Below are 24,438 nucleotides of genomic sequence, written 5' to 3'. Positions count from 1 at the left end.
GAGCTAATGCTATGATAGAGTCCCAGGCACCACTGAGCTGTGAATAAATGGTTGTGCGGGGAGAGAAAGGAGCCACTTTCCCAAACTGCCCCCTTACTTCATGTTTCAGGCCTGGAGAAGCATGAGAGTCTCATGATTGTTAAAGAAGATGCCAAAGAGTTGATTTTCAAGAACAAGGCAGACAAGGGAATTCAGGTGAGAGGCTGGGGGGCAGCAGAGCTGTGACCTCAACCTGGCCAAGGGTGGGGAGGGGAGTGGGGTTTCAGGATGAAGGCTAACACATCCAGGTGTCAGTGTCACATGCCAGGTACAGGTGTGCAGCAGATATTTGTGTAGGATGGTTGCTTGTGTCCAGAATGTGACTTAGTAACTATGTCCAGGGAAAGAGTTGACCCACTCTTCTGAGCCCCCCAGCCAGGCACAGGACAAAGCAGTGATGCTGAGTTCTTTTTCCAAATCTGCCTTTGAGCCTTTAAGCTTCAGAGAGTCCCTTGCCCCACTTAGGAAGGGGGCCCCAGGGATATCTCAGGCCCAGGGCTCACTTGTAGGGCTGGATCATTGCAGCTCTTAGCCCTGCTCCCCTACATGCCATCCTGCTGTGCTGGGTCTGCCTCCTGCTCTCCACTAATCTACAGCTCTAGAAAGAGCAGAAGGGAGCAGGTCACTGAAGGCTCATCCCCTGTTCAGAGTAGGGAAGGAGCACATGTGGAACCATGGATACAGGCTCACTGTCTCCAACTGGAAATGATCCTCCCACACCCAACACTGGGGACAGAATGTCCTGGAGGTTAGGGAGAGCTGGGGAGAGGGCAAGGCAGAAGAACAGGTAAGTGGGTCTGAGCACTAACTCAGTTGTCTTTTCATTCCAGGATGGCAGCTTCACATTTGACAGCACCTTTAGTCTGGATACCGAGCAGGTACAGTAGGTTCTAGGCATGTGCAAGCTGGGAAGGAAGAAGGCCTAAGGCCTCATAACCCTAAAGCCTGCACCTTAGATTAGAGGCAACCTACTAGGGCAAGCCATGAGCAGATCCATCTGTCCTGTGGCTCTGTCTAGACCAGAGGCAGGCAATCGTTTTGGGCGGAGGACCACTTACCGAGTTTCGGCAAGTCATCAAGGGCTGCATGGGTAGCCCCACCCCTTGATAGGTGCCCCGCCCCCAGTCGCCATCTTGGGATCAGAAGTCCCCTAACCCCTGACCTTTGCCACCAGAAGTCCCTCCCCTTGTCCCCTGGAAGTACTCCTTTCAGCAAGAGAGTTTGCCATCTTGGAACCAGAAAAATACCAAATTATATTCTAAAAATCAAATATGTACTGCAACATTCATTAATTTAATTTCCAAACATATTTTTGTCCTGATTTAAACATGTTTGTGTAGTGTTCATAGAGGTGATAGTATAATAGCTTAAAATGAAGTCTTACTCTTGTATATTGTGGGAGGGTGGGTATAGGTTTGTGGGTATGTGGGGTGTGGGATTTGTGGGGGTGGATAGGCATGGGTGGTGTGGTTGTGTGGGTGCGTGTGCATTTTGTAGGGAGCTGTGAGCAGGTGCATGGAGCACAGCAACAGCTGGGCAGGAGCGTGGGGCCTGTGCTGGTGCACTGGGGCCAGCACCAGTGGGGCCCAGAGCAGGGCAGCAGGTCTGTGGGGTCTGCACTGGCAGGGGCCTATGGAGCCGGGTTGGCTCCTCCTCTCCCTGCTTGAGCAGCACAGCCCAGCCCAGCTCCATACAACCTCCGCCGGTCCAGACCCCATGCTCTTGGGCAGAACCTGCAGCTTGGTGCAGAGGAAAGCAGCCCCCTGCACCACCACTGCCAGGCAGTTTTAGCTGAGTCAGTCACTCAGAGCCCACACAGGGCTGCCTGTGCCTGCTCTGCGCTGCCACCACTGCCCCACGGGGCAGCCAAGAAGTAGTGGTGACACAGGACAACCCCACGTGGGCTTCGGGTGGCTGCACCACGAACTGCTGGCCACGCAGTGGAGGGGGGTAGGTTCAATCATTGATGCTGCCACCAGGGTGCTTTCACCCCAAATACTGCACAGGATGACATATCTCCCTTAGTGATGGGGCTGGCTCCCAGCAGACATTCCCTTGAAGTTCCTGCATTCCATGAGAAGACATGATATTTCAGCCTGCTTCTCCAGGGACAGGTTGGCCGAGGAGCTTGGATTAATGAAAGTCTCCCAGCCCAGCTGGTACATGCCCTGTAGTTTAAACGGATGGGCACATTTTAACAGTTGGTGTAGATCTATCCCTCCTGAAAACCACCATCAGAACCCACAAAAGACATCACAACCCTTCCAGTCTATGCTAAGGATGTTTTATTAGCAGAGGGTGCTCTGGAGAGAAGCATGACCCTGAGGTTTGGGACTGCTGCCAAGAGTCTTGCCCGCCACCCAGCAGCTAGTGTTTCTGACCACTATCCATTTCTTCTTTAATGCCTGGGTCCTGAATCCCTCCCCTAGCTGGGATGTTGTCTGTGAACCGCCCTTGAAGGATTAGGTAGTATTGGAGTGATTTGTAGTCATGATGGTTCAGGAAATATGTGAGTGGCAAGGATTTTTTGAGGGTGATATTTTTTATTAAATGCATGGTTGGGAGGAATGAGGCAAGGTTTTGAATCAAATGCATTCTTCTTCGGGTCAAAGCTTTGCATTTAAAAAGTTGTTTAAGTCTACACTAACCATGCAATTAATCCAATAAAAGATGCCACCTGTGAGAATCTTTGCTTTCCAGGATAAGGTGTTCTTGGAGCTATTGAGACCCCTGCTGGTGATGGTGCCCCTTGGCTACAGTGTGTCTCTGTTGCTGTGGGAAGCCAACCGCTCCAGGACGGAGTCACAGTTCCACGGCACTGGATGGCAGTGCAGCATGGTCCAGCAGGTGAGGACACTGCATGAGAAGCTCCTGCTATATCCCATGGGACACCCCCCCACCCAGCCTTTCAGATGTTCAGGGTTGATATTTCACCCCAGCTTCCTTCACCCAAGGGCATGAAGTGAATATTTTGCCTGCAGGTTGCCTAGGGAAAGAAGAAATATGCTCAGGTGTACTGGGCACAATTTCCTAGAGGTGCCCCAGGGGTCAGGAAATAGCTGTGGCAACTGGACACAGTCCCTGGATCAGCATCCAAGAGGTCACAAAGCAGCCTGGAGTCCACTGGATATGGAGTCCCAGAAGTCAGGGAATAGCTGGGGGCCAGTGGTTAGTGTCCCATGAGGCCATCTGATGCCATCCCAGGGTCAAGGGCACCCAGGGGCCAGTGTTGTGCTTATTCTCTAGTCTGTTGCATCCACCTGAGTCTTGTAGGAGTGCAGGGAGGGAGGAAGCCTAGGGACACTACTGTTTCTGTCCTTGTCTCTCATGCAGTATGGTTCTGGATCTGAGCTCTCAGCTCACTCAAGGAGACCCTAAAATCCATGGGAGTTGCCCTTGGGTGTCTGAGGGAAGACCTGATTCCAGTATCAGAAGGAACCCTCAAACAAAAATATGTAGGGCCTGGGGAGCAAACCAAAGCCTTCTGAGCATTTGTAATCCTTCTCCAGGTGATAGACACCATCTTCCAGGAGCTTGAGACCTTGGGGGGCAGTGTAAGGGATCTGTACACTGTCAGCTTTGTCCAGGTAAGATGGAGGGAGGGGGCAGCCAATGTGTGGGAAACCATGAAGTCCCTCAAGGGGTCAGGTGTCTGACCCACTGCTGATCCTACCCTGGGCCATTGGGGAATTATTTTATACATCTGAGAACAATACCCCCCTACTGGAGATATGTATGTAGGGGTGTGATGGGACCTTCCAGCCACCTCCGCAGCGTAATGACTGGCCTGTCACAGGTCCTCTCTTCTCTTCACCATTGCCTACCTGGCTAGCACAGCTGTGATCTTGGCCCCATTGCGATTCCTCATGTGTAAGGAATGGGAATGCCTGTCCTGCAGAGCCAGTGTATTAAATGTCAATGTTGGAGACAGGAGGATCCGGGCAAAGGCACTAAAGAGTCAGAAAGCATGAGGACTACCCCAAGACAACGGTCTGGGGTTTACTGTGTGCAGAAGCATGCCCCCCACCCCACCTAAGTTCCTGCTTCCAGTTCTGTATGGCAACCAGAGTGGCTTTTCCTTCCTCCTCATTTTTCTGTTTCTTTCCTAAGCCTGCGTGTAGGAAGTTACAGCCAAATGCACAAATACAATGTGGGGAACAACAAGGTAGTCTGTAGCCCTGCAGAAAGGGCCATGGGGTTAAAGTGGATCAAAAGCTGCATATGAGCCAAGAGTGTATACGTTGTTGCAAAAAAAAAAGTCAGTAGCATACTAGGCTGTATTAACAAGAGGATGGCATGGAAGTCACAGAAAGTGATTCTTCTACTTTCCCCAGCACTGCTGAGGCCTCACCTAGAGAACCATGTCTAGTTTGGGACACCTCACTTCAAGAAACTGTAGACAAATTGGAATGAGTCCAGATGAGAAAAACGAAGATGATTGGAGGTTTAGAAAACATAACATTGAGGAAAAGTTAAAAGAACTGCAATTATTTAGTTTGGAGAAGAAAAAAACTGAGGGGGCAGGGTTTGCTTGTCGTCTTCTGGCTAGCTATAAAAAGGACAGAGATGAACTGTTCTCAGTGTCTGCAGAAGACAAGACAAGAAGTCACAAGGGAAGTTTAGATTGGATAGTAGGTCCTGGAGAACAAGTGGTTGGACTAGCTGTTCTCCCAAGGTCCCTTTCAGGGTTGCCAACTGTCCATACATTTACAAACAGTCAATACAAAAACAGGCTAAAAATGCCTGTCTGTAAAGTCTATACAAATAATGGAAAATTCCATAAGTAACTAAGCAATGGGGAAGTTTATGAACAAGGCTGGATGTTGAAGGACAAACATAGCACATCATTGCTACCTGGTATCTAATGAGGAGCACAGCACCCTGTAGGGAGCATTTTCTCAGGGCTTTGTAGCCCACTTAGCCTTCTCCCCCATCCCCCAGCCATGTGCTACTGCTGCCGCTGCTCCTGCATCCTGTCCTGGGTCACAGGTAAGCAGGCAATAGGGAGACCCTTACTGCTGGGATGCGGGTTGGGGCTGGTGGGGCTGGGGAAACAGAATAGCTCAGGGTATAGTAGGGGGCATTAGGGTATAGGGGTAAGTAGAGAACCCCTGGGGTGGGGGCAGCACAGTGTAAAGTCATTGCTGCAATCAAGCATGGTTGCCAACACAAGACCATTTTTATTATAAATAAACAGAACTTTTTACTGTGGTTGGTGTTAAACCTCTAAATTTGAACCCAGTTCTTGTTCAGGGCCCGGCAAAGGAGTTACATTTACATTATGTAAAACACCTGTCAGTAAAAACATACGCCAGTAAAAAAGTTGGTTGTCAGTAAAAAAAAAAAGTCTGCAGATTGTCAGTAAAAAAAAGTGGCTTGGTTTAGCAACCCTGCTTCCAGTCCTGATTCTCTGATTTTGCCTGATCACCTCCGTGCTGCATGCTGCCAGTCTGGCTTTTGGTGTTCACAGTGAAGAGCCCATTTCCCCTACCTTTCTGCTTGTGCTGCCAGTGACAGTTGTGCAAAGCAGACGTAATCAGGATGGAAACATTTTAAACCAATTTTTCACTACTTTTGCATGGATGTAAATGACCTCAGGGCAGGTAAGAATTAGATCCTGTGTTGAATAGCCTGGTTAGTGATTAAATATACTGCTCCTGTTCCTTGGGTCCTGGTGATGTAAGGAGTCAAAAAGAATCAACTTTTCCCACTGGGGAATACAAGCAGCCCCAAAGACACTTCTTGGTGCTGTGGGGCCAGCAGATGGGTGAACAGGAAAGGCAGGTCTCTGTTTGCTCCCCTCACTCTTGCTTGCCTGGCTCAGAATTGCCAGTGAAGCTGGATATGAGAAAGTGCTTCCCCCAGATGGCAATGAGCTCACTGGGGCTGCAGTGCAGCCCAGAGTGGGACCTGTTACCAGTGACCTCAGTGGCAGCAGGATCAGGCCCATAAATCTGCTGATCCTGGGTGAAATCCTGTTGCCATGAGAACCTTCCTTTGGGCTTGATCTCACCATCTCGTGAGACCTATAACTTAAAATAAAAAATGAGAAGAAAAAAGTAGAGGACTGGAGGGCCCTGGGATGGGGCACACTTGAACCAGAGCTAAGCTTGGGCAACTGCTTGATTAGTTGGGCCTGAGGAGAGAGGGCAAAGTCTTCTACTATCAACTAGTGAAGTCACCTGTCATACATATGGGGCAAGCAGCATTAGAATCTTGTTAGGAGCACAGGCCCCTCTGTAACTATCCCATCAGGTGAGAAGCAAGCTGCTGAACCCCTGTGTATATAAATATCAAACCCACATGATAAACATACCTATTAGGAAATGCCCACCTGCCTCTGGGGGAGCTCTTTACGAGAAGGAATCTTGATTGGCTTTGTGCAGGTGAATACTGGCACCCATGGGGAGGCCTTGTCCAGTGACTGTCCACAGGTTGAGTCCTGTGCAGGGCCATGTCCCCAGTTCTCACAGGTCTAGCCATGATGGTCCTTCCATTCAGTCATAAGGACCACCTGGCTGTTTAAAGAAATGGACGTTCAGGTGTTTGCACTCAGGGGCGACTTATTTTCTCTAGTGCAGGCCAAAGATGGGGGGCCAGCGGTTTAGATATTGGCATGTGTGGCAGCGCGTGACCTAGGGGTGCCGCAAACTCCCCTAGTGCCCCCTACCTACCATGCCAAATCGGGTTTAATGCACCCTCGCTATCTCGCCCGCCACGTCTCTGATGGTAATTTGTTAAAGGGAGGCTGCCTTTCTAACCCTCCTTGGCACGGTGCCTCGATGTACCTTGGCTCTGTCTAGTTGCCCGGTGCACTCCAACCTTTGGGGCTGCACGTGAGTCCCACAGTCACCCATGCCCTCATGGGTCCCTGGACTCGTCTCCGTGCCCGCCTGTGCCCTCGCAGGTGCCTCCTGGCTTCTCCTGTGGCTCCCGTAGCCCCCACCGGGGTCCGTCTCCCCGCATTCACCTTGCGATCCCCTGCCCGCACTGGGGCCTTGCCTCGCGATCCCCACGATTGAGGCTCAGGTGGCCGTAGCCGTGCTTGCCCTCCAGACCCCTTTCCCAGGTCTTATGCCCACTGGGCTCCTCACAATCGAGGCTCAGGTGGCCGCAGCCGTGCCTGGCCTCCAGACCCCCTTTCCAGGTCTTGCGCCCCACTGGGGCTTCTCACCTGCACCCACAATGGGCTCCTCCCAATACTGCCCCCACTGGGGCCGGGGTCAGGACACCCTAAAATGGAGCACCCTCTCCGGTGCCAGGAACCCCCACACTACTGGGGAGCTCCCATGAGGCCTCCTCCAACCCCTACAGCCTCACCCGGTCCTCCGGTCTTACACAACTCCAAAACAGAAAACTCACACTCCTGTGTTAGAACATAAATTCCAAGCCCCCTGGCTAACCTTCATTCGTATCCCTATCAGGGTTTCCTCCACCCAGTATCATCAAGCTGACGCTGCTCTGCCTCCTCCCAGGAGAGCTCCCTCTTCCTCAGCTGCCAGAGGGGAATTGATCTCCCACCTCAGCCTGGCTTGTTTATATAGGCCAGGCCCTGCCCCCTTCCGGTCAGCTGACCAGACTGGTTGTCTCGGCAACCCACACCTGTGCTGCCCTGGTGACTGGTAGCTGAGCCCATATTACTGTTTATCAGTAGCAGGCACCTTAGTGCCCTGCTACAGCATGTAAGGCCCATGAATTAGCTGTTGTTAAGAAATGGAGGCCTTTGGTTTCCTAAGAGAAAAAATCCTGTTTCCTATAGCCGCTATTAGGGGGATAGGAAAGCTCACAGAGGAGTAGCAGCAGGAGCTCTGGGCAGTTAAACCAGGGTCAGTTTTAGTGAGATGATTTTTTTTTTAATGGGAAAGAATATATCTAGCCAGGAATCTTGCATACCAGTACAGTCCCCACCTCTCCCAAAGGCCTGGTCCCAAGCTTACGGATATCACAGATTTCAATGGGTCCCAGATATGTCCAATTCTTTTAGTATGTCTAAGACTACTCACACCTATGGGAAATTTTGAGGTCCTTTCATGTGCCCTCTGGAGAAACACCTCCAGCCATGGCCCACACTTCCTCTTCTCTGTGCCAGTCCTCTACACCACTCCTCTATGCCAGCCCCCAACACTTGTGGTGACACTGTGACACTGCCTGGGCCTGGCCAGAACCAGGCTTATACTGCTAACTGAATTCCCAAGTTCCTTTTCGCATTTCTACATGTCCCCCATGGAGACCCAGCCATGCTTCCAGTTAAGCTGCTTGATAGCTCCTTGCCACCCAGCTGAGTAGACCACTCCCAGCTGGACACTTCCTAGGCTAGCAGCTCCTTCCTTGACCTCTTGGACACCCGTCCTTCTAGTTTCTGATGAGAGAGGCTGTAGACTATGAAAGCTCATGCCTCTCTGAGCCAGCTAGTCTCTAAAGGCACTTCTATACATGCTCCGGAGATGGAGTGGGGGTGGTGCTTTAATTAGGTGGCTCTAAGAACCTCTGTAATTAAAGCGCTTCCACGTCTTGTGTATCAGCGTCCTCATGCTTAAAAATGGTGGTTGGGCGCTCGAACTAAAGCTCATTTGACAAGCTTGTTCAAGTGCCCCTACCGCTATTTTTAAGCACGGGGACACTGATACACCAGACTCAGGAGGCTGCTGGAGCATGGTAACTGCTGTGCTCCAGTAGATTCAATTAATCAAGTGTGCTTCAATGTGCTGGAATTCCAGTGTGTTGGAGCAGCCTTTACACTTGTGTATAGACATCCTAAAGTGCCACCCTGCCCTGTCTTCTAGCAAATGAGAACAACATCCCAGCAGTCTTAAACACACCTTTACCCAGAGCTCCCCTTTGTGGGCACACTTCATTTAAAATTAATCCCTTTAGGGCAGGGGCAGGTAAAATGCGGCCCATGGGCCAGATGCGGCCCACCAGGCCATTCTATCTGGCCTGCAGGGCCCTAAAAAATTTAGAAAATTAATATTTATCTGCCCCTGGCTTCCTGTCATGTGGCCCTCGATGGCTTGCCAAAACTCAGTAAGCGGCCCTCCGCCCAAAATAATTGCCCGCCCCTGCTTTAGGGACATGATTGTTGAAGAGAAGGCTGGGGAGGGTGGCAGTTAGAGATTAACTAGTTCAGAGAGGCATGAGCTTTATTTAGGGACAGCTTCTTTTTGTCAGATACTATGAATGGACTTAGAGAGAAAGGGTTTAAAAGGGAGAGGAATTTAAATATAAAGGAAAGGGACAGGGGAGGAGGCACTGCTGAGATGAGCAAAAAGTGGGTTGAAAAGGTCAAAGCAGATAATCAGAGCATTTAACACATAAGGGGACACCAGAAATGTAGCTGGAGTTAAAATCTAATCCAGGTAATAGAAGAAGAACCCAGAGTCTCCGTCAAGATCATGTCTAACACAGTCAAGTCTGTGGATGATTTCTTGTTCTGCAACTGCACATTTAAGTTAGTTTTTAAATAGATTTCTTAGACATTAGGGGCCTGAAGGGACCTCATGAGATCATTGAGTCCAGCCCCCCCGCCATAAGTGGGAAGTCAGCTGGGATCAAGTGACCCAAGCAAGAAATAAATCCAGCTGGTTTTTTTTGAAGGAGTCCAGAGTAGGTGCTTGCACCACCTCTGGGGGGAGTTTGTTCCAGACCCTGTACATACGTACCGTAAAGAACTTTTTTCTTATATCCAGTCTAAATTGACCTTCCAGGAGTTTATGGCCATTGGAGCTTGTTATCCCTTGGGGAGCTCTGGTGAACAGATGTTTTCCCAAGTCTTGATGTACCCCTTTTATGAAGTTGTAAGATGCCACCAAGTCCCCCCTGAGCCTTCTCTTCTCCAGACTGAAGAGTCCCAAGCCCCTCAGCCTCTCCTCAGCCTCTCCTCCAGGCCTTGGATCATATGAGTGGCTCTCATCTGGACTCTTTCAAGCTTCTCCACACCCTTCCTGAAGTGGGGGTCCCAATACTGGACACAGTATTCCAGCTGCAGTCTCACCAGGGCCAAGTAAAGCAGTAGGATGACTTTCCTGGTTTTGCTTGAGATGCATCAGTGGATACACACCAGAGTTTGGTTAGCTGTGCCCACCACCACATCACATTGGTGGCTCATATTCATCTTGTGGTCAATCAAGACCCCCCAAGTCCCTTTCAGTCATGTTGCTAGTTAGCATAGCACTGCCAAGCCTGTAAGTATGCTGGGAGTTCTTCCTGCCAAGGTGAGGTTGTATTGTTTAATGATGGCTTGTCTGAGGTCAGTGATGGAGTGTCCAGGGAGACTGGAGAGGCTTTTATGTTTCTGATTTTGATGTCAAATCAGTGTCCATTCACTGTTTCACATGGGGATTTCCCCATCTGGCCAGTGTAGTTAGCAGAGGAGCACTATTAGCAGGTGATGGCATATACGACATTGGTGGAAGAGCAGGTGAATGAACCCCAGATGTTATATTTCTGTGTGTTTTTTCCATTGGTGATGTAGTCTATGTTGTTGAGGGGGCAGAGCTGGCATCTGGGTCTGTAGCAAGACCTGATGGCTTGGAGACAGTTAAAGTCAGGTAGTCTGTTGCTGGAGTGATGTCATTTAAATTTAGGAGCTGCCTGTAAAGCAGGACAGGCTTGTCCCCCAAATCTACCTTGAAAAGATGGTCATTTTCTAGGAGGGACTGTAAGTCATTAATGATGTATCAAAGGTGTTCAAGCTGGGAGCTGTAAGTGAAGATGACCAGAGGGATTCTGTTGTCCTTGTCTTGGGGTTGGTATTGTAGCAGGCTGGAACAAGGTCTGAGTCTGACTAGGCTGATTTGAGTGGCTGTGGTTTTGTGACTATATTGTAAATGTAGGAAGCTCTGCTCCAAATCCCTAAGGTGTACATCCTGGTCAGTGGGATCAGAGCAGCTCTAGCTGTAACATAGAGCTTGGCTGTGAACAGTGGATTTAGTGGTAGACTCAGGATGAAAGCTAGCAGCATGCAGATAGCTGTAGCATTCAGTTGGTTTCCAATACAATGCGGACACTACAAAGCTTCACAGTGAAGTCCAAGAAATAAAGTTACTAGGTGAAGTATTAAAAAGTCAATTTGATAGAGTGGAAAATGTTTAAGCCCTGGTGGGATTTTTCTAGAATTGACTCTCATAGCACCCTAGAGTGCCATAAGATTATTTTAAGGGGTCCTGCAGGATGCTGTTCAATATTAACACTGTTAGGTGAGCAAACACCTATGCATGATTCACAAGATAAACCTAGAGATTTCAAACAGGAATCTATCATGTCAAAAACATTCTGGGCTATGTGAAGTTGGTCTGCTATCCATAGTGTGTGGTTTTAGCAAATCTTAAAGACTGTTAAATTAGCATTAGTTATGTTAAGCAAAATAGTGTGAAAAAAGCAAAACTAAGTCCCCTGGAGTTAAATACTTCTTGGAAGATTAGCCAGGTCCAGAACGTTTAATCTTCATAAAGTGTTGGCTGTAAATTGTAAGACAGCTTATTTCTGTTAAGTGTAATTGGGAATAGAGTGTATCTAGATACATTCATGTAACGCATGATCTATATTTTCTCATTTTAATGCTAGCCATATAGCTTTTAGAAGTTTAGTAAAGTTTGCTGTGTGATTAATTCATATATTTTCTGTTTTGCTGGGTACCAAAGGGCTGGTCTAATATTGTGCCATGGACCCTTGCTCCCCGGGAGGTTGGGGTGGGGGGTCAACACCTGCTTGGTCTTTCTGAGTTTTTTTGCCACAGAAGAATTGCTCTATTATTTTTGCGTAGTAAAAAGAAATGAAAGTGAAGAGTTCTTCCAAGGGTGCCTGGAGTCTAATGGGGGGCTGCCTTGAGTCTAAAAGGGTTCAGAACCACTGTTTTAGAGATTCCTTCCTGTGTGTCCACATGATGAAGATATCATTGAGGTACCTCAAATATAACAGGGCAATGAGAGGGCAGCTGCAGAGGAAGCAAGACTTCAACATTTGTTATAAATATACTGGCATATTGGTGGGTCATGTGTGGCGGTGCCATTCATTTATAGGTATAGTGAATTTCCAAATCTGACATAGTTGTGTGTCCAGATGAAGTGGGAGACTGTGATGGTAACACAAGTGGTGCTGGCACTGGGGATAATGTCCCTTGTGGATTGTAATCTGTCCTCATGGGGGATGTTGGTGCACATCGATGTGATGTCCATAGTAGCTAATAAGGCGTTTGCTGGAAGCTTATCAATGGACCCTAGTTTCTTGAGGAACTCTGGTGTCCTTGAAATAGTTTCAAATGATAGCTGAAGCAAACCAATCACTCTTTACTATAGCTAGCAGAAGAAATATATAGATCTAGACAAAACAGTACATACTTTTCTGCATTTGCTGCTTCAGTTTCTTCACACAGGAGCATACTTTGGTCCCAGGTCAGTGTTCTCTGAGAGGTCCAAGATCCACCTGCCTCCTCTCAACCTTGGAGTCTCTCTATTCTATGCAGCAAGCTTCCTTCTTCCTTGGCTGGCCATGTGGTTAAATGAGACCCCTCTGCGATGGAAGCATGCCGCTATTCCCCTTCCCTTTCCAAGCTTCTAGTGTCTCTATAAGTTCCTCTGATTTTCTCCCCAAGTATCCAAGTCACTATGGTTTCAATGCCCAGCACGAACACCTGAACTCCATGTTCTGCTCCCTGGAAAATTACACTGGTTCAAAGTTCCTCCCAGTTAGCCTGAATGATGGTTGGTAAGCACATCTACCAGCTTTACCCAGAGTTATCACTGTGGGTAACTACTAATGCTTTTCAGGTTAGTACTACCCCTTGGCTCCCCTCCCTGCTCTCTGCCCTATGGTGATGTGAACTGAGCATTTCCCACCTGGACAGCTCACCACTGGCTCTGCTCCTTTCCATGCAGCTCTTGCTTACTACTAATACTGTCCTTGTTTCAGTTCCATGGAGATGGAAAAGCCCATGACCTGCTCAGTCCCAGTAACCGAGCCCTGCAAGTGATGGAAGTCTCCCCTCTGGGTCTGTAAGTACCAGATGCCTCAACCTAGCTCTTCCCAGGTCATTAGCACAAAAGTTCCAGTCACCAACATCGAGCTGGACAATAGATAGGATGAGGCCACACAGACTGGTGATGGCTTTAGCAGCACAGCTATGAGTGAGGCACTGCCCTTGAGAATGGCTTATGGAGCTGGTCTTGGGGCATCACAGCAATTGGTAATTGTGCTCAGGAAAAAGCATTGGCAGAGTGAGAGCCAGGCTAGTAGTGCAGCACTTGGGGCACCTTGGCAGAGATATTGGGGGAGCCCATGATGGGATTGGCAAGGGGACATGGCTCAGAGTGGCGGTCATTGGCAGAATTAGGGGTGGAAGCACAAGAACAGAGTACCTGAGGGTGTGTTGCCCTGTGGGGATCCCTACCAGGATCCCACTGCAGTCTCCATTATTCACATGGGGCTGTGAGCCAGTGTTTCCCAAAATGTGGGGCACATCTCCTTGGCTATGGGCATGTCCTAAAGCATCCCAACTAGCTGGGGGATGACTCCATGCTCTTGTAAGCTTCATACTCTTAACTTCTCTGCTTTCAGGGTGGTGGAGGAGGTAACCGAGATTGTTGTGTCCAGCTCTAAAGCTGCTTCTAGTTTCTACTCATGGGGGAATGAAGATGGCACAGCGCTGTCCTCAGGGTGTTTGCAGCATTTGCAGATGGCCCAACATCCCTCTGTGTAAGGATCAGGGTAAAGGGAGGGTAGCCCCTGTGGGATTGCTAGGTGGGGGTTTTCACCTAGGGAGGGGTCAGGCCCTGGAAACAAGATCACACTCTGCACCTCTCTGTTAATGCCTTGGGACCAGGCCATCTACCCTCCATATTCCTGAGAGGTCTCCCAAGTAGGCCTAGTCGTATAAAGCTGTGCAATGCCCCCAGAGTGCAAGATGGTCACCTGCCATCTCTGTGGCATTAGCTGGTTCTGGAGAGGGAGGGAAATGGGATAAAAAAAGGATCAGACATGGGACAAAAGAGTCTTTCTCAAAGTCCAGGAAGGGGAAAGGTTAGAGGTTTCTGGCCAGATCTGAGCACTAGGGACCAGCTTCTATTCCACCTGTTAGTAAGACTCTACCTAAACTGTGGTGAAACAAAGGGTTTTTCATGGCCTGCTCCTGTTGTGCAGAACCAATTTCATGGGTATATCATAGTGGCCATGCCTCTCGGCACTGATTGGCAGAGAGCTCCTGCCCCTTGGCACTGATTGGTGGAGAAGCCTAGGGGGAGGAGGGAGGAGGGGGCCACTGCCATCTTGTCTGCTGCCCTTCATGCCTCCCCACCAGCCAGTTCCTTCCCTTCCCAGCACCAAGAACTACCAGCTCCCCCTGGGGAGCCAGCAATTTATTTTTATTGAGTTTTGTTGTTGTTGTTGATTGTGTAGATTTTGTGGACAATCCTGGATTTCAGTTTCTGTGAAATCCAAGAAACCGTGAAACAGTAGGTCCCAACAGTAGGTCCCTACCGATTAGATGTATAAGTGGACTTAGGTGCCTAAGTGTAATTCTCTTCCATCTTGCTCCTGTCCCCGAAAAACTATTAATCCAAAATGGGTGGGTTGTCCTCCTTGCTGCTTTGTGTGACTCAGCTTTGAGTCTCAGACAACAACATGTTACATAAGCAGATGCAGTAATGGATTTTTCATGGACCTCAGCAGATTCATAAATTGTAAGGGCTGGAAGGGACCTTGCAAGATCATTGTGTCCAGCCCCACTGCGCTAGGCAAGAAAGACAATTTGAGTCAGGTGACCCTAGCAAGGTGACCGTCCAGTCTCCTCTTGAAGATTTCTAGGGTAAGTGATTGTACCACCTCTGGAGGGAGCTTATTCCACAGTCTAGACACCCTGACTGTAAAGAAGTTTTTTCCTAGTGTTTAGCCTGAAATGGTCTTCCAGGAGTTTGTGGCCATTGCTCCTGGTTGTCCCCAAGGCTGCCCTGGTGAACAGTTGTTCGCCAAGCCCCTGATGTATTCCCCTGATGTAGCAGTAAGCTGCTACCAAGTCCTTTCTCAGCCTTCTTTTTTTTAAGGCTAAAGAGTCCCAGGTCCCTCAGGCTTTCATCGTATGGCTTGCCTCCTGTTTTCCCCAGGTGTGGCAGCCTGTTCACACTCACTGTGGAGCGGGATCTGGAGGGCTGTGGGCACCAGCGCTCAGCTGTCAGGATCTTCGAGTTCCCCGGCCAGGCTGGGCCCTGTGCAGAGCCGTATGTACCAGGAGATGTGGCAGCTCTGAGCTCCTACTCCAGGTGACGAGCCCCAGGCTCTTCTGTGCCTGCTGGCAGCCAGACTACTGGCTCTTTACTGTCCTGGCAGTATGCAGAGCTGTCTTGCTGTCCCCACTCCATGAAGATAAAGTCCCTCCTTCCTCACATTCACCAGGCACTTGCCCCTGTGATTCCTGATATCTTTATTGGGTTCTCTGTTTTCTCTGACTCTTTCCTTGCCTAAGGGACATCTTTCCTGGGCCCGAGTATTACTAGAACTGCTCTGCCCATGGTCTTTCCATCCCCTGGTAATAGGATGCTCACAGATGACCAAAGCTGGGGGCACTGGGACCCCAGGAAAGGCTGCAGGGTCATCAAACAGCCTGGGAAAATCATCAAGAGAGCCACGAGTCCACCCAATGCTACACCCAGACCTGGGGGCCACCCTGGCAAGGCTGAGTTCTACGATAGATGAGCTCAAAGGTGGCCCCCAGCTGGAGCCATGCTAGCCCACCCAGGGTGACACATTGCAATGGGCAATATGTGCACCAAGTGATGCTCAAGGACAAAGCCTCATCACAGGGCTGGCACTGGAACTTACTGCTGTATCATAAAGTGGGAAAGTCCTTGATGGTTGGAGTGAGAGTGGGTGCTGATGATCTGTCTGTCTAAAGCAGCAGCAGGGCCCTCAGCCCCTTGCTTCCCCATTATGGGTTAAGGCTGTATTGAGCCTGCCAGGTCACCAGTGGGGGACAGGAAGGGATTTCCCATGGACTGATGACATCCATATGCCAAGAGCATTGTCCTCCCCTTTCTCAGAGCACCCAGCACTGGCCCCATCACAGGCAGGGTCTAGGCCAGGTTGGGGTGGGCTGTTCTGGAGCCCCAGGTCTCACCCATTGAAATGCTAGTTGTGATGTTACTGGTTCTCTTCACCACTCCCCCCCCCTCCCCCCCCATGAAGCCATTCTTGGCCCTGCCCTTGGTTCTGTTACACTTCATGCTCTGTCTCTTTGCAGGTTCTCCCCCCTGCTCCAGGCTCTGGCTGCTGGAGACCTGCCAGCTGAAGCTGGGTTCCTCCCTAGGATTCTCAGGCAGACGCTGGAAGGAAACAGCTTCACATTCCTGCTGCTGTGTCTGACTGTGCCAGGTCCTCACCTATTGTGCTCAGTCATTCCCCACCAGGCAGGGCGGAGCATTGCTGGGAAGCACCAACGCCAAATCTCTGTGCTGGGCAAGCCCTAGAGTAGTGTTCCTCAGTCGACTGAATCAGGTGCTGTGCAGGCATCTGGGACATCCCTGCAGGCAGGAATCCTGCTAGTCTGGAGGCAGGTGCTCTGCTAAGCTTTGAGCTGAGCTGAAAGAAGCCATGTTGTTGGCTCTGGTATGATTCTACAGCCAGGCCAGGCAGGAAACCAAAGAAAGAGACAAGCATACTAGGATTAACACCTGCCCCTCCCCATTCCCCCCTGCAACACTGCTCCAGACAGAGGGAACCAGATCCCTGGCCCCCCAGTGCTGCCCCAAGAAGAGGACCTCACTGCTGCACTTATCCAGCATTGGTTTCCTCAGGCCCGTCCCCCAACCAGGATGCAAGAACCTTCTGCCCTTCTGCCCTGTGTCTGGCCTTAGGTCAGATTTCAGCAGGACACACACAGCCCCTTCCTTTAGGGCTGTCCCACTGCCTTACCGTAGCACCTGCCAGCTACACTCACTCTGCAAAGCAGCTGTCCAGACCAGCAGGCAACAGACACTCTCTGGAGGGTTTATTTTGGGGCTTGATCATCACTCCAGTCACCAAAGCAAAGTGGCTAATCTCTGCCGCCCTGAACAGCTGGCCTGAACAGTTGTTTCATGCCTGTTTGCTAAGGCAGATGATGGAATCCAGCCAAGTAGACTCCTGCCCCTTCTCTCCTGGTCCCCTGGCCTCTGTCCCCTCTAGTGGTCTCAAGTGTGCATTGCTTTGTGTCCGACTCAAGTAGCCTTTGTGGCTGGATGTTCTCCATTCTTTTAGATGCCTCTGCAGAAGAGATCCTGTCAGCCTTCTCACTCGCTGAGCAGGTGCGGGGACTGGCCAAGAAGGTTTCACCAACCCTCTGGGATCCTGCCAAAGTGGCCTCGAGGCGGCGAGCAGAGATCCAAGAACTGAGGGCCCAGCTCCTCTTCAGGAACAGCCACTCCACACAGGACAGCATGATAGGCCAGCTGCAGAGAGCACTGAGGGAACTGCAGGTGGGAGATCCAGGCACACAGGATGTCCAGCTGGCTTTGCTGCCCCTAGATTAGGACACTCTGACCCAGCAATATCTGTATCCCAGTGCTCTTCACAACCACACCTCTGCCATCCATGGCTACTGTGCCAATGCATTCTGAGAAAATCTGTCCCTTAGCACTTCAGTAGGGGATGCTTTTCCAGGGAGCAATGCAGCTTATTAATAGCACCAGAAGGGTATGCACCCCTCAGCCGGGCCTGCAAGCAGTGGGTGCTCGTAGCTATGTGCATGCGCACCGTGTGGCAGTGTGCATACCCAATGCTGTCTCCAGATATACGGATCTGGCTTGTGTGACCATGTTGCTGGGTTATGCAGCAGTAATGCTCTGGGTCTAAGTCTGAACAGAAGTAAGCCCCTTGTCTTAGAAGCCTGCCTATAAGCACCCCAAGTGTTGCCGCTTGGGGAAGAGGGCATCTGTAGCTAAACAGGTAGCTGTGGACAGCTGGGCACAGCTTGCCACATGGAGCTGAGGGTCCAGCAGATGCTGGAGACTTTGTGCATGGTGCCTTTACTGTGACTTGGCTTTCTTGGCCAGCACCGGTTCATAGTGTGGGGATTCAAAGCACAGTGAAGTCTCCCTGGGCTGTCTTCCAGGTGCTGAAGAACCAGAGTTGGGAGAAAAAGAAAGCAGCATCAGAAGCAAAAAACAAGAACCATAATCCTGGAGCCAAGGTGAGCCCTGGATCCAGCTATCAATCCTGCTGGGGTTGCACAGGCAAAGAGGTACTACAGGGCACAGGGCAGAGAGAAGACCCTCCCCCAGCTGCACAGCTGGAGGAGTAGCTGGCACTGAAACAGATAAAGTGCTACTGCCCAACCCAAGCCATGTGGTGTATCCTGGGCATGCCACGCTATATGGCCTTCAGCCAGGCACGTCTGGGGCTTGTCCCAGCACTTCATCCACCAGCAAGGTGGGTTCTTCAGGATCTGGGCCCCACGGGGAACAGAAGCCCACACCCAGCCCTGATAATTGTGCATGGTGGGATGGCTACATGCCATGGAGAGCTAGAAACAGCTGTACTTCCCCACTTGGGAGGAAGGCTGGGGAGTGGAGGAGAAGAAGAGTGTGTGAAGAGCACAGGCTGGAAAAAGCTCTGTCAAGGGTGTACAAGGTTGTATGGCTCTAGGCTCCACTTAGCTTTAATGTGCCCTTTTGGACATGTCACACACTGCAGGGTCCAATACGACTGTGGCTGGAACAGGAAGATCAACTTGTGAACCAGGTCCTGACAGAAGAGTTGAGAAGCCAAGTGCTTCTGGACAAAGACAACCCCAAACAGGCAGATGTCCAAGGTGGGGGAAGATTTCAGGGCTGGTTCCTGCTGCCCAGCCATGGGGCTTCAATGGCTGACCTGAGGGGGCAGACAGCTCTTCAAGTACAAGAAAATGTCCCTACCTCAGCTTACCCCACACCAGCCCAGAGGGAAGGATAGTGGATGCAACCTAGTATACCCTAAACGGGGCCTGCAGAGGAGAAAGCAGCAGGGTCTTGGCTTCTTCAGGAGAAGAAAAGGAACCAGGAAGGAGGCTTGCCTTGAACACTTTTTTTTTGTGGTTGCTGATGGCAGGCGATGTGACCTGGCTGTGTTTCTGGTAGCTTGGCTCTGTGTGGTGACCTGCCTTAGTACATGGTGGCTTGGTTCCATGATGGTCTAATACCTGGGGGGGCATCTGTATGTTAAAGTGCTCTTTGTTTTCACCCATTGCCCTGCCTCCTCAGCAGCTGTCCCATTCCTTTCATGCAGGTTTTGTTTCCTTTTCTGTTGAAGGAGGCAGAGCTGTAGGGAGCAGTCCAAACTCCTTTGGCCAACTCTCCCTGAGGGTGGAGCAGGTGACAGAGGAAGAGCCTTCACAAGGGCCAAGGAGTAGAGCAAAGGCACCAACTTGTGCAGCAGGCCCAGCCGATGTGGTAAGTGAGGCACAGAGTGGGCAGGCAAGGGATTGAAGACTGCAGTAGGGTGTCTCCCCCCCTAGCCAATATTTTTGTCACAGTTGCAGGGCTAGCGGCACTTGTGCCCCCTTCCAGCTCATCCTGAGGCAGGTGTCAGCTGGGAGCGCCTTGACATCTCCACAGGTGGAGTTTCACAATTAACCAGGTCCTTGGTTCAGCTTATTCATCCTGCTTACCTCTCAGGCCAGCTGGGCCTAGCCCTGCCCTCCTGCCTTCGTGATTCTGTAACCAGCAGTGTAGACAGTAACCAGGCAGTCTTTGTCATACACCCACCACACCAGTGTGGCAGAAGGGACAAAGCAGGAAAGGAAAAAGAATTTTAAACACAGCAGTCTCCAGGCCTTTCTATCTTTCCTAAAGGATCCCCATTACCTGCTTGACAAGAGCTCAGCAGATACCCAGGCGAGCTTTGCCTCTTGTCCTGAATGGTTATCTGACAATTCCCACCCCTGAGGAAAGAGACCTTTAAAATGTTTGTTCTTTAGATTGTTTGAGCCCCTGGCCTTTTCCTCAGCCTGGGGCCCTCTTTTAATTGTCCTTAAATGTCTTAAAAGTCACTTCTCATCTTAAATTGCTCCTACAGTTGTTTTTCTTATAGCCTCTTATTAAAATGACTAAAATGAAGGCAACTCGTTCACATTGCAAATGTCCCTGTAATCAGGTAAAGGTCTCATAAATTATTTCAGAGCAGCTCCACTTCTGTCACAACTCCTCTAGTAATGCACAGTAATTAAGCTACAATATTCCCTATAAGCCACTGCATTTTACTCTGAAGGTGCCCTAGGGACCTGCAGCTCATACTCTGCAGATACCACATCTGAAATGCAGCCACCTCTGGAGTGCAATATGGCAATTTTCCAGGCAGGCATGGCCACATTTTGGGCACATGGAGTCTGGTTGTCTCCATACATGCACCAGTATCACACCATTGTAAGGCTGTTCCTTCCACACTGTTATTCCCTTTCTACCCCTTTGTACATGAGCATAGAGCAAGGCCCAAGAAGTTACAAAAATCAGTAAGCCCAAAAGGGAAGTCAGGTGAATTTGTGAGGCAAGGGAGATGAGCCCCATTACAGGAACTTACCCGTTGACCCTGGGGAAAAGCCACTGAGGTCTTCAATAGTGCAGGTGTCATGTGTCACTTGGAAGCCCCAGTCCTGCATATCTCCAATGAGCTGGAGCCTGCCTAAGCTGCTGCTTCCTGTATCTGCCCAGACCTCAGTCAGACTGACTGGAGCCTCAGCTGTGAGCAGAACTGCTAATTGTGCTCAGTCTTGCTGCTGCCTTGGGAGGAAACTGACCCCACAGCTGTTCTTCTTGGAATGACCTTTCCAAGTGACTGGGAGCTGCCCTTGTGATAATCCATTATTCTTCTTCTGCCATAATGAGAGCTGAGGACTAGGTACCAGTTTCACACAGGGAATTAGGTGATTCACTGTCACATTAAGAGCCCAAATCCAACCTCTGGATCTTCCAGTCCCTCATTCAGCTTGGTGAGTGCCCTGTCCACTGAGCAATTGAGAAAGAGGAGGGTAGCACCTGTGCTGTCCTCCATCTGTAAGCAAGGGCTGGATTAGGTGTCTAGTACCAGGGAAGGGCTTATGTGAAAGCCCCCAAGAAAAACATGCATTTCTTTCTGGTGCAGGTGGACATCTGACTTTCTGAGCATTTTTTATCAGCTCTTTTACACAACTGCCCACACATAGTAGCTGTGTTTGGGGGTCCCATTTTGAGGCATCCAGCTCTCCCTCTGCACTTTAGCAGGATCCTGGGTCCCTGACTTGAAGCACTGGATTCCACTAAGCTGCAGGACACTTAAAAGGAAGGTATTGCAGTGCTAAAGTCCTTTTGTGGCTCTAGCCCTCAGTTCCCTGTATCTCATCCCACATCCTGCCAGAGCTGTGCAAGTGTTCCCATCTGTGTACCCCAGTACATGGGGCTAACTGTGATCTCCCAAAGGGACCCAGCTTTCCTCAGCCAGGAGCTAGCTGGACCAGCCAATGCTCTTACACCTCCCTGTAAAGCATCTCCTGCTGGTAGATGTATGGACTGCAGTAACTGAGCTCCCTTTCCCAACTACAAGCATCTTCTTGCCCTAGAACCTCCTACTGCAAGTGATTGGGGTTGTAACTGCCCTGCAGGCAATGCATACACTACCAAGGAGCCAAATGCTTCCCCAGGTTCAAGCTTCTGTGTTATTGTGTAGGGGGAGACCCTGATCACAGTTTCTGCATGTGAGCTCTCCACATGGAGGCTGGAGAATCCTGGGGAAATCTGCTATTGGGTAGGGAATAGAGGGAAGCAGGACGTCTGCCTGAACCCAGCTGAGGCTTCCTGCCCCAACAAAGTTAACTCCATGAGGGCATGTCCAGTGAGGGAAGTGGAAACTCCCAGACCCTGGAGAAAGACCACTTGGCTCTTCAGTACCTCAGATGTATGCACCATCTGACAGTCCCAATGTTGTGAACTTCCCAGACAGCTGTGCGCTGTAGTGGTTCCAGGGCTTTTAGCTTCCTGCATTGTGGTCACACCATACGGTACCTGTTCAGCCTGTACAACCCCTGGAGCACATGCTACCATGCTGTATCAGCCAGGAATCATACATGTCCCAGAGGCCAACACTTGCCCAAGCTGCATTGCTTTTTTCTTGCTCTACTTGGCATCTTGCCTGTATCTGGCTCCATCTACTATATGGCAGCCTTGTACTCTTTCAGTGACTCAGGGCCTCCTTGCTCTGTGTGAGAGGAAAGGGAAGGTCATTTGGAGGATGTCCCCTTCTTTCTGCCCCAGTGCTCAGAGTAGCCCACCCCCCAAATTCAAGCAGAACCAATGTCAACAGGAAGGGGCACTGGGCTGCCCAGCTGGCCCTGCCTCTGCACCACTATGCTGGGGCACTGGGATCCTTCTCTCCTCTCTTCTCTGCCAGGTGAGGAGCTGGTCCTCTCAACATTGCCCAGCCCTGGAGCTGCAGTTCTCCCTGGCCAAGGCCAGGAGGCAATGTCTACAGCAACAGCATTGGTCTCTCATCCGGCAGGAACACTTGAAACTGGAGGGGGAGCTAGGAGGAAAGCAGGAGGTGAGTGGAGAGTGAACCCTAGCCCCTGGTTATAAGGCAAGAAGCCAAGAGCAGTGACCAAGGGAGCAAGCAGGGTTGGGACAGCAATTTGTGGAGGGGTAGTACTCTGTGATTAGCTGAGGCTGGGTCACTGTTTCTAAGAGCTCTGAAATAATACCAAGGAACTCTGCCCCTCCTGGTACTTCACAAATTGGGAAACTGAGAAGCAAAACTATGGGCCCCTCTGTCTCCAAATCAGAAACTGTGCTCAGGGGACAGCAGACTCCAAGGAAACTAGGAGGAAATGGAGGCTTGGGGCTGGGGGGCATGGGCAGTTGGGATGAGTCCTTGGGAAGGACAGACAAAGAAGCAGTATTAGTGAGAGACACCTGAAAGTACTTCTGGAAGGATGGGACTGAGGTGGGGAAGAGCAGGCAGTTTGTGGAGAAGCCCTTGTGGTTTGAAGCATCCCTTCCCAGCAGGCCGCTGCTGCCTAAACCCTTTCCCTCCCACATGCTCTGCATGTGTCATTTCAAACATGGTGGCCTCCTCTGCCAGATTGGTTAGCACCTTTCACTGCTGGGCAGTACAGGAAGTGAACAGAAGAGATCATGGGAAAAGGCCAGAGATAGAGTCCAGCAGGGAAGTCTTCCCCAAACCATGTCTGTAAGGAAGATGCAGGACCTGGGTGTTGCAGAGGTCTACATGGATAGCTGAATTCAGAACCCAGTATAGCTGAGGAAAAGGACTTTGGAGTCACTGTAGATAGTTCTCTAAAAATGTCGGCTCAATGTACAGTGGTTACCAAAAAAGCTTGTAAAATGCTGGGCATCGCTAAAGGAACTGAAAACAAAATAGAAAATGTCATTCTGCCATTTTACAAGTCCTTGGATGTAGTAGAATTAGACAAAGTACAAAAAAGGGCACCTAAGATGATCAGGGGTATGGAACACTATAAAGGCTAGGACTCCTCAGTTTGGAAAGCAGAAGGCTGAGGGGGGCATATGATAGTGACCTATAAAATCATGAAAGGTGTGGACCAAGTGAACAGGGAACTGTTCACCAAGTCCCAGAGTACTTAGAACTAGGGTGCACCCTCTGAAATTAGTAGGTGACAAGAAAAAACACTTTTTTATGCAACACATAATTAACTTATGGAATTCATTACCACAGGGGGTGGCAGCACAGCCAAGTTCAAAAAGGGACTAGATAAATTCATGGATGAGAGTCTATTAATGGCTATCAAACATAAGGATTGGAGATGTTTCCTCTGGCATCTCTATATCTGGCTCAATGCTCTGTACAGTATACAGAGTAGACTATAGACTCTGTATACTGTAGTATATAGTCTACAGTACTATAAACTGGTAGATCGTAGTATCTACTCCTCCCACTGTTGGAGATGGGCTACTGGACTAGACAGCCTATTGATCTGCCCCAGTATGGCACTTCTTATATCTTTTATGACAGACAGATGGCTGGACAGACAGTTGCCCCTTGTTTAGACCTCTGCAGTTATTAGCAATGAGACCTGATAGACCATGTAACCAGGTAGCACATCCAGGCAATGACTAGGCACAGGGCTGAGGCAGCAGGTTCACACTGCATGTGCTGTCCAGGTGGTGCTGGGAGGGGGCCTCCTCCCCTGCTGGGAAGGTGACTGACAGATCTATTCCCTTTAGCTCCAGCTCCCTCCCTCTGAGCAGGAAGCTCTGAGCATGCAGAAGGAAAAGGCTATACTAGCACTGCAACTAGAAGCACTGCAGCAGGAACAGGCTGAAGCAGAGAAGGACCTGGAGGCACTGTACCAGCAGCACAGATGGGAAGTGGAGACTCAGAAACAGCACACCCTGCAGGTCACCAAAGGGTTAAGCTGCCATTGGCCATGTGCCCAGACACCAGGTGTTACATACC

At 50.1% G+C, this 24,438-nt stretch overlaps 1 protein-coding gene across 1 annotated transcript in view; it reads left to right on the top strand.

The window, feature by feature from the left end:
* Positions 1-337: 337 nt before the first annotated feature.
* LOC109309840 overlaps positions 338-24,438 on the top strand; it is a 25,659-nt gene continuing 1,558 nt past the window's right edge. The window contains exons 1-14 of the mRNA XM_019534709.1: positions 338-358; positions 870-917; positions 2,740-2,886; positions 3,549-3,626; positions 12,946-13,028; positions 13,591-13,728; positions 15,132-15,245; positions 16,265-16,395; positions 17,260-17,477; positions 18,113-18,190; positions 18,694-18,811; positions 19,264-19,427; positions 22,396-22,545; positions 24,213-24,380. Coding sequence (XP_019390254.1) covers positions 338-358; positions 870-917; positions 2,740-2,886; positions 3,549-3,626; positions 12,946-13,028; positions 13,591-13,728; positions 15,132-15,245; positions 16,265-16,395; positions 17,260-17,477; positions 18,113-18,190; positions 18,694-18,811; positions 19,264-19,427; positions 22,396-22,545; positions 24,213-24,380 — 1,656 coding nt within the window. The remainder of the gene's footprint in view (positions 359-869; positions 918-2,739; positions 2,887-3,548; positions 3,627-12,945; positions 13,029-13,590; positions 13,729-15,131; positions 15,246-16,264; positions 16,396-17,259; positions 17,478-18,112; positions 18,191-18,693; positions 18,812-19,263; positions 19,428-22,395; positions 22,546-24,212; positions 24,381-24,438) is intronic.

Source organism: Crocodylus porosus, unplaced genomic scaffold, assembly GCF_001723895.1.
Source record: "Crocodylus porosus isolate Cpor-Errol unplaced genomic scaffold, CroPor_comp1, whole genome shotgun sequence".
NCBI lineage: Eukaryota > Metazoa > Chordata > Crocodylia > Crocodylidae > Crocodylus > Crocodylus porosus.
The sequence above is the reverse complement of the archived record's forward strand: the minus strand, read 5'-3'. Positions and strand labels throughout refer to the sequence as shown.